General features: G+C 40.5%; 1 protein-coding gene across 9 annotated transcripts in view; it reads left to right on the top strand.

The window, feature by feature from the left end:
- Positions 1-75: 75 nt before the first annotated feature.
- Positions 76-9705, top strand: part of shdb (Src homology 2 domain containing transforming protein D, b) — a 32245-nt gene continuing 22615 nt past the window's right edge. The window contains exons 1-4 of one of the 9 annotated variants that reach the window (XM_088077805.1): positions 76-340; positions 3261-3325; positions 5015-5394; positions 7211-7361. In XM_088077805.1, the coding sequence (XP_087933931.1) occupies positions 5062-5394; positions 7211-7361 (484 nt within the window). In that variant the 5' untranslated portion in view covers positions 76-340; positions 3261-3325; positions 5015-5061. Of the gene's footprint in view, positions 341-3260; positions 3326-4072; positions 4391-5011; positions 5395-7210; positions 7362-9705 lie in introns of those variants that run through there. The other 8 variants (XM_088077806.1, XM_088077807.1, XM_042516462.2 and 5 more) reach the window with 8 other exon arrangements.

Below are 9705 nucleotides of genomic sequence, written 5' to 3'. Positions count from 1 at the left end.
AAACGCCGGATAAACGTTTGATTGGCGATAGTGTATGATATAGTGCATCTGTCGCGTGCAGCTCAGCAAGGCGCGACGTGGAGCGTTTTAAAAGCCTCGTGCTGAGGCGCGGGGCTGTTATTTTGTGTTTAAATGACTGCTGTGAAATGAACAGTGTCATTTCGTCGTGAACAACTTGTCATTACGTCGGTAGCTCGAGCTCACGGGGGGATGTGGGAAAGTTCATTATTTTTTGGATATTTTTAGCCAATCACTGACACGTTAAAGTGAATGTAACCAATGGCAACACTGGAGAAGCTGAACCCGGAAGCTCGTACTTTAGTACTTCACTGAAAGAGAGGTGAGTAACACAAAAAACAATGAGCTGCTGGGCCAAACAGACTGTTACTCTACTATTTTGAGTGCTACTGACTTATATACTTTATAAAGGTCATATTTGATCGAGGCAGTGGCATTAAAGCTGCGGTATTTTTAAAAAAAGTTAATCTAAGTTGACCTCATTGGTCGTCAGTGAATACCAACAGTTAGCTAATTAAGGCTATTTTTTATTTTTACCAAACCATAAAGTTTTATTGTTTTATTTTCTTTACGGAGCTCTATGATAAGAAACAAATATCACACATATCAAATCCCATTTACTCAATTGCATCTTGCTTACCTGCTGTTCTGTGTTTTGTGTCTATTTGTGTGTGTTTGTTTGTTTACCTGCCCAGGGACAACCGATACAAATTAACTGCTTCCTAACTCAATTGCAGTTATATTTAATTGTGTGCTGTCCCTGTATAAATAAACAACAAAATAAAAAATAAAAAAATCTGTTTAAGTTTGAGCAAACAGATGTAAATCCAACCCAAACAAAAGATTAGAGACAGAACAGAAATAAAATTAAATAAATTAAAATAAAACACATATAAATAAAAAAACAGGGCAATCTCAAATAAATTTAAACGCATTTAGTATTGAAAACAACCTAATAGCTTTCTTGACTTTAACAAGTTTCAGTGACTTTCTCAAGGGTTTGAACTCACTCCTCCAGTGGTTCAGACAGGGTTTAGTCTTACACTATCTACATTTATGAATGAAAAACTTCCCCAGTAATAGAACAATTTTGAGAACAAATTCCACATCCTTGTCTTCAACACAAACACCAAATTTTACTGTCTTTTCTGTCATAGAAGTTAAAGGAAAGTTCTCCCTGATGTTATTTTTAAAGGAATCATGCAATACACACGGGCCACCAAATGAGGGCAGTAAATGCAAAGCAGAGGAAACAGTGGAAATCAATTAATTATTCAATAGTGTTACAAGTCAGTGAAGCATCTTTGCAGCCTCCAAATCAACCAAAAACTCAAGATTGTATTCAAAATAATTCATAACTTTGAAAAAGAGCCTTTTTTTGTTGTTTTTTTTTTTTTTTTACATGTGTCAGGTTTCACATGAATGTGAGAAGCTCCTCTACAGCATGTTTGTTTACCTCACAGATTCATGAGTTGGGAAAGAGCAACAGTTTACAGAAAATGTCACATCCATATTTAGCCCTTTATAATGAGGGAGTCTTATTAATTCTCTGAAATATTCCACAACGCCTTGTTGTTTCTGTTTGATTCAATTACTTCTTTGGCTTCTGTGCAACAGTGTTTATTTTGCGTGATAAACACAAAGACTTTATACCTGTCTGTCTGCCTGTTTGTGATTATCTCTCCCTGCAAGAGATCCTGATTTTCCATTTATGTTCTCCTCTCCACTGTGCTCTCCATGGGTCTTTCTCTTGCTGAGTCTGACAGCTCGTCTGTCTCTGATTTTCCATCTCTTGCTCAGCTTCAATCTTTTCTTCCCTACAGTTCTGGCTCTCACCACAGCCAGGATGGAAACAAAAATTAAATGCATGCTCAATATGTTACTGGGTTGGGGGTTACAGAAGGTGTTAGGACTGAGCGGTTTGTGCAGATGAAAAAGGGGAGTGTATAGCTGAGGGGAGGGGGGGTTATTGGTGCATTCAACAATATGGTAAGAGATAAAATGCTAAGTTGGGGAAAATGGCAGAGAAAGGGCAGGGGGTATGAAGATAGGGAGTACAGAGATATGTAGGAAAGCTCCCTTGAAGAAACAAAAGATGGCATTTTTAACTTTGTGAAAGGAAAACAGTTGCACACATATCATGTAGGTGCAAGGCAATCAAATAATAGCATACACTGAGTAAAAAAGTAAAGCCTGCACAGTTACTCCATGCCGCACAATAAAGACAATAAAGTGTTTTGATCCTACTTGGATCTTCGTCAGGTCAAAGTGTTACTATCCCGTTTGTATCTAAGTAGGCCTACTGTGATAGGGGAAAAAAAGCCTCAATATTTGTTCTAATTGGACTAAAGTCTTGAAATCTGATACAAAATACTTTGAGAACGTGTCAAACAGTACAATTTTGAAATTAAACTCGAAATTTTTATGTCACATGAAAAATCACCAAAGCCAGGATTTAAAATAAATGTTTTTCATATGTGTGTATATCTTTGATATTTTATCTGTTAGTAGTTTATATATACAAATAATAGTTTTTAGGCATTATGGAACTACTGTATTTTTTCCTAAAATTTAATACAATATATAGAGAAACTGTAGTGCCCAAAGACTAAATAGAATATGATAAGAAAAACTTACTTTTTAGCCCAATGATTTGACTGATTTGCCCTTTAGTAAGCCTGGAGAACACTAAAACCAAAGAAAATTCAAACTTTCACTTGCAGGCATGAATGGGTTTTCAGATCTGAGGAAAAAAGATCTTAACTTGTGGGAAGAAGTCATTGTCTTACGAGATCTTGCATTAAAATCCTGTGTTTTTCAAACTAATGAACAGATATCATTCCGAAAGATGAGACATGTTGACCAACTTATTGATCTTGTTCCCACATGGTAACAACTGGTTCGCACAAAACATGAATTTTGTTCCTTCAAGATTATGTTGCTCCCAATATCTTATTTTGTTAACATCTAAAAGACATACTTTTAGTGCAGCCAGACTGAGATATTAAACAGACAGAGGAGTCTGGAGGTTTTTTTTTTTACCCCAGAGAACTTGTTTTCCACGAAAACTAATATTACAGGCCTTTGTGTTGGCTGATGCCAGGAAATCGATCCGTCTTCAGGTTTATAGCTTCACCGCTATAAATGATTTAAATTGGACTGCAGGGACCTGCAAGATGTTTGCAATCACACACCCTCAGTGACTTCAGGACTTGTTTTTGATCCCTGTGACCCTCTTTTAGGTCTGAAGCCGATGCTTGGTGAACAGTGGAGCTGGCAGACCAGTCAGGAGGAGGAAGATGTGAAGGTCTTGATGGGATTGTGTTGGTGGTTGTGGTGATAGCAGGGGGGGTTGGATTCTAGCTCAATGACCTCATCCAGTCTCCCCGCCCCTGGGAGAAAGTGAGCTCATGAGTGTCGTAAAGAAAGAGGCATTTATGGTCTTTTAACAGACTTAGATGGCCTTACCCACTGTAACACACAATCCAATTTACCAGCTCGGACTTGGGATAATGGGACATCTGTGAGAGGATGAAACGCACTCAGAGAGGATGAGACAAAGGGAGTGAAACATGCACTCACCACAAAGCCTTATTTTTCAATCAGAGTGGACTTGCCTCAGCACTTTTGTCATCTTGTTTTTGTGATAATGAGTATTTTTGTGTCTACACTTCTGTCTGAACTTCACTACAACACTGTTGCCCAAAGGATGATGGGATTTCCTTACTCCACCAAACCCTTTTATGAGGAAGCAGATAACAGTTTTGTTCCTTCAGGCTTTTTGTATTTTTTGGGGGGAAGAAAAAAAAACTGTTAAAAAAAAAAAAAAGCTTTAGTGAAGCTAAAACAGGAAAATTCTCCAGTGATGTCATGCGAATAAATAATGCAAATGTTTGGAGCACATTCGTGCGAGCTGACTGACTTTTTTTTCCTCCTCAGTCTCTGTTCTTCATTTTTTCCCCCCGTGCTGTTATAGTGCCTTTGAAAGAGGATGTATCTCTTGTTGCAGAGGGTATGATGTGCAGATATTTGAATGAATGAACGGTCGGCTGACTGCGAAAGGGAACAGGAGGATATTCCACTGGGAATGAAGCGCCTCCCCTTTAATCGCTCGGTTGAGTTTCTCTCGGAGCTGTAGTCGCTCTCTCTTCACTCGCACATTTGCCGTCAGTCGTCACAGGAACTCATTTCAGCGTGTCTTGTTTTTGTTCCAGAAAAGCTGCAGTTTTTCTTTTTTTCTCTCATCCTGCTGTGGAATAAAAAAGCGCGAGCAGCGGACGGTTTTGTCACTTCTTTGTGCCGTTTTGTTGTGATCGATATGAGGAGACGCGGAATAAAGCGTTCAAAGTGGCTGAAGGACTGAATCGGGTTGGTAAGTGAGTGCGCCTTTGCTGCGCAGCGCTCACTGCTATTTAAATCCAGTGTTTTGGTGACTGTTTTGAGTGGAAGTTTAAGAAAAATCCGCTCGCTTATTGATTTTCTTCACAGCTGTTAAAATAAGTCTGTGCCAAACTAAATATTTTGCATTCCAATTTATTGTAAATTACAAAAGCAAAGCAAATAAGATGTTTAAATTCCTTTTGACACCTTTAATTCCTCATCGCTTTCATGTTCTTTTTCAGTCTTCTCTTCTTTTATCAGCATATTAACGGCGGGCTATATTGCAGGGGTGTGAAATGTAATTGCAGCCTTTGGGCAAAGTCCAGATGTCAGGGCGTTATTGCTCCCTGCTTAAAACAAAAGGAGTGCATAAAGCCCAGCTGTTGGTGTAGCTTAATGTCACAGGAGTGCAGGTAAACGCACACTGATTGGGGGTCAGGAGAAAGTTGTCCAGCACAAATATTATGAGAGGATCAGGACCGGTGGATTAATATTGTTTTTGTGAGTCATTTGTTTTAATCTTTGAATTGTCAGGATCAGAAATCCAACACAAATCCAATCTCATCAGAAAAAAAGGTCAAGCAATAACCCCCATGTCCCTGTCTGCCCCCAGCAGCCTCCTGATCTCACTCCACCACACACCAGCACGCTTGGAAAGCTGCAATGGCCAAGTGGCTGAAAGACTACCTGAGCTTTGGCAGCAGGAAGGTGCCTCCGCAGCCACCCACACCAGACTACACAGAGAGTGAGATCCTGAAAGCCTACCGGCTGCAGAGGGAGCTGGACTTTGAGGATCCCTATGAGGACTCTGAAAACAGGTCCAGGTGTGAGTCTCAGACTTCTGACCCGGCCACACCTGTATATGGGTCGCCCATGAAGTCATCTGGCATGGACATGAAATCTCCCAAACACAGACTGATCAAAGTGGACTCTCAGGAGCTGGGGCGCACCAAGATCCTCCTCAGTGCCGTGTCTTTGGAGGACCAGCAAGAGCCTGTAAGAGTCTCCATTTCTCAGCATGTGTTTGTAGCAGGTGACGACAATTTAAGTTTTTTATGTGGAGGTGACAAGGAGGGATAAGGGAAGGCAAGTGAGTGGTAGAGGATGAAAAACACTTCTCTCACATCTCATTTCCATCACTGTGACAGCTTTATTGATCAGACTCCATAAACAAGTGACTGGTAATGTGTGTCTCAAATATGCATTGTTTACATAAATCACATTACATCCCATGCACCACATAAATTCGCTACCGTAGATGCAGGAAAGAATTATTGATGGCTTGAGCAGACCATTGAGTCGGAGAGGGTCACAGTCCCGTGAGTTTATGTCCTTCCATAAATAATAAATGGGATTTAGTTTTGCAAGCTGAGAGAGACCCCCGCATGAGCACATGTTAGGGGCCATATACAGTGCACCGTATGGTGATATGCCAAAGGCCACGGGGAGGTATGATTTATACTGTGTCATCAGGACTGCAGTGTTTTTCCGGCTATGTATTGTGCATGTTGTGCTGTGGAGTACATGCACAGCTAATGCAGAGAAAAAAAGGCAAACAGATGTTGAGAGAGCCACCGGAGCAGAAGCAAAGGTTTAACAAGGAAACGATCTTCGCATTAATTCAACTCACATATGCTGAGTAAGTTAAGGAGTATTTCAGGGTTCTCATCGCAGCAGTTAAATCCATGACTCCGCTTATGGAAAATGCTACAAGTGCGAAAGTCCTGAAGTGGATTGAAGTAATAGTCTTAACTGAAGTCGATAGCTTTCCCCTCTACCCCACTCTCCTCCTGCTCTCATTAATTTCCCAGGGTCTGTGGGAAACATCCACACTCTAATTAACATTGCAGATTCCTGTGCATCGATAGATAACCTGTTACTGAATCAACATGGGATTAGAATGTAATTTTGTGAGGGCGCGTGCATGTCTACCAGGAATTTGGGATGTGGGCCTTGCAACAATGACTTCCTTTGTCAGAAAGTATTTTGCCAAAATGTTAATGTGTTGGTAGGTATGTACACATGTATGTGTGCGTTTGTGACCATATGGCTGCCTTTGTAGCTGTCAGTGTGCCAGCTGACCACTGTTTTCCTCCTGTGCTTGCATAAAAGAACAAATGCTGCCGACCATCCAAGCAGCTCCTTCTTTGCTCTCTGCTTTTTCTTCCCAAAGCCAAAAAATACATCACCCTCAGACAGGATGATTTCTGACTGCATATAGCTCAAACCCTGCTTCAAGGGTTTTAAGAGGAAATTACATTTTATAGCTGCTACATATACATAGCATTGGTGTGGTTTTGTGATGTTGCACACTAAAGATGCAAATTAGCGCCTTGATGACACTCCAAAAGCGTTTTTGTCTGTAACCAAACATATAGTTAACGTGCCATTCCGTGAAGATGTGATTGCTTGTTAAGAGTGTTGCGCTGCTCGCTCAATCTCAGGCCTTGATGAGCTATTGTCCATGCAGCACTCCTTATTTTCTAGCATTTAAACACGCACTACACACTGAATTCTCCTAATTATCAGGAAATATTCAGATCCCCAGACGCTTTAATTTAAGTGTTTCAATCAAAAGTGTGATTGATGTGCAGCTTTTACAAAATGCTGATGTGAAACCGCTGGCTGAAAATCAAACTCATTAAAGCCTATGATTGAAATTTTGTGCTGCAAGCTGCATACATTTAGAAGCTGGTTTATATTTATTATATAACATCAAAAAACTGCTGGAGACTTTGCTTTCCATCGAGGACAAGTTAATTTTCTGTAACAAAACCAATTTCCCTTCACCAGTTAATGTTTTGTCCTTTAGGTGGTGCCGTCTGCTCCGTTGGCAGGGGACACAGATTATTCGGACCCATTCGATGCTCGACTGGACCACAGGACAGAACCAGATCTCAGACCTGTTCCCTGTGAGAACAACGGCTACATGGAACCGTATGAGGCCCAGAGGGTCATTACAGGTCAGTGGACATTGTAGTATCTTATCTGTCCTATAAAATTTCAGTGAGCCACATTGTTATTATAAGTGTTTTAGTTCCATTGTCTTTCCTTTTACTGCTTCCTTGTTTGTATTATAGTCACAGAGTGAGAGCAGAACGGACACGGAACAGTTTGCTGTGGTCATTTTAATGGTACAAAAGAAAATGGTGATAGTTGCTGTGACAACATGCGACAATGGGTCTGTAAAGTGTGTCACACTCACTAGTTTGAGAACGTGGTTTCAGCCTATTCTTACACCTAATTTCTTTTTAAACAGAACAATACAACTGTACACAAACCTAAGTTTTTAGTCTTTTACTAAATTAAGACTAATGTCAGCATAATTGCCCTGAAAACACCTTTTTTTCCAACTTGACACAAGCAAAACAAAACCATCCTAGTCCTGTTAGCCATCTAGCTAGTTAGTTCACTATTCCAACAATTAGCAACATTGGTTTGGTTGAAATAAACCCACAATTCACTAATTAGATATAAAAATATGCTGTCCAGTGAGCAGCAGCTCTTGCTAATTCTGCAAAGTTACAGGTTCAGTTTACATGTTTAAACAAACATGCAATTTGTGGCAACAATAGAAATAGGAATTTAACGGTTACAGTAATATTTTAAAAGTACCTTGATGACTTATGTGAAAACGTGCCACTCGGGGGCGACTGCTAGCCTGTGATCGGTGACTGGTAGAGTGTGCGCCCCATTCAGGCCAAAGCCTTTGCAGCAGCCTGGGTTTGATTTCAACCTGTGGCTCTTTGCTGCATGTCATTCCCCACTTTCTCTTCAGCTGCACTATAATAAAGGCAGAAAGCCATAAAAACAATCTTAAAAAAAAAGAAAGGTAAGAAAATGTGTCACTCCACTTGTTGTTTAAACATTGCTGCAAATCCTCACCTCAGTGATTTTGTAACAAGTTGGTTTGTTTATATGGAGGGTTATGCAGTATAGTTACAGTAGTAATGATGACGGTTGCAATGGTAACGGTACTCACAAAAAATGGTCTGCTCTGGTCACTCTGCCATTTTGACGTTAATGGAAACATCCGTTCTACACTCATTTTATTTCTATGAAAATAGGTATCTCTTATAGTTCTCTCCACATATAATCAACCCTTTAGATCCATACAAATAATGGATCACAATTGGCTTCTTAACATGAGAGTAGGTTCACATCCCAAAAGGTTAAAGTCAGACCTCTCATCTGACATAAAAATTACATCATAATCGGTTGCGTTTCAGGTGCACCAAATCATGAATTAAATATGTGTCTGCGGCATGAGGGAATATCATCATTACCCAAAATCTGTCAGCAGTCTCTTTGATGAACAAATGTGAGATGATCAATGGCCTTATCGTACTTTTTTCCCCTTCTTTTCCTTAATACTAAAGTCATTCTGCCTTTGCAGAATAAAGCATTCTTATCTCCGTATTTTCTTTTGGTCTAAAGACACCAGTGTTGAATGTAGTGTTGCTCAGTAACTCCAGTTTAATGAATCAGTTTTTTTCATAGACAGTTTTTCACTAGAGTGTTGCACCTGTCCACTCCACTGTGTTTTAACTTCATCTCAGGCTGAGTCAGTCTCACGAAATGTCCCTTCGGAGATGTCTATCCAGTATCCAGTCTCAGAACCTCCCTCCTCCCTCGTGATTTTCTCTCACATCATCGAGCTCACATCTATCGTTTTCCATTTGTCTCTCCTCCTATAACATCTCTGTCTGCCCCTTTCCCCCGCACTCTCCCTGCTCTGTCCCACTCATTTAACGTAAAAGCCGCCCCCCTTCTTCTCCTCCACATCTCTATCTCTCTTCATCTCGAGGGCTCTCTTCAGCCCTGAGGGGAGTCTGGCTCTCTCTCTCTAATCTGTCCTGTAGCAAATTTTATGTCCTTTCTCTGTCGTCACTTTTGCTACCTTTTAGGTGGTCAAATGAAGTTTGTAATATCTGGCTTGAAGTGAATGGAGCATCTTTCCCTTTGCTCAATCGAGAAACCTTGAAGAAAATCTTTTCTCGCTGCAGCTGGGGAGATTAGATTCTGAGTGGTGATGGGAGAGCGTTTGGCAAAGCATTGTCACAGCTCTTTCATTGACTTTGAATTGAGCCTGTCACTCTGAGGGTGTCTGTCTGCCTGCTTTTGTCTGTCTGTCTCTCAGTCAGTTGTTGCTCATTAAAAAAAAAACACAGCAGAGCGGCAGACAGATGTGAAATCGGAATAGTAATTATCTCTCACAAAGACTGTCCTGAAAAGACACCTGTGTGCTTTTTCGACTGTACTTTTAAGGGAAAAAAGCATCTTCAGTGCTCATAGTTTCGTTCATGA

The sequence above is a fragment of the Plectropomus leopardus genome, chromosome 5 (assembly GCF_026936395.1).
Source record: "Plectropomus leopardus strain MGB_pleo_1.0 chromosome 5, ASM2693639v1, whole genome shotgun sequence".
NCBI lineage: Eukaryota > Metazoa > Chordata > Actinopteri > Perciformes > Serranidae > Plectropomus > Plectropomus leopardus.
Note: the sequence above shows the minus strand (reverse complement) of the source record. Positions and strands in the feature narration are given on the sequence as shown.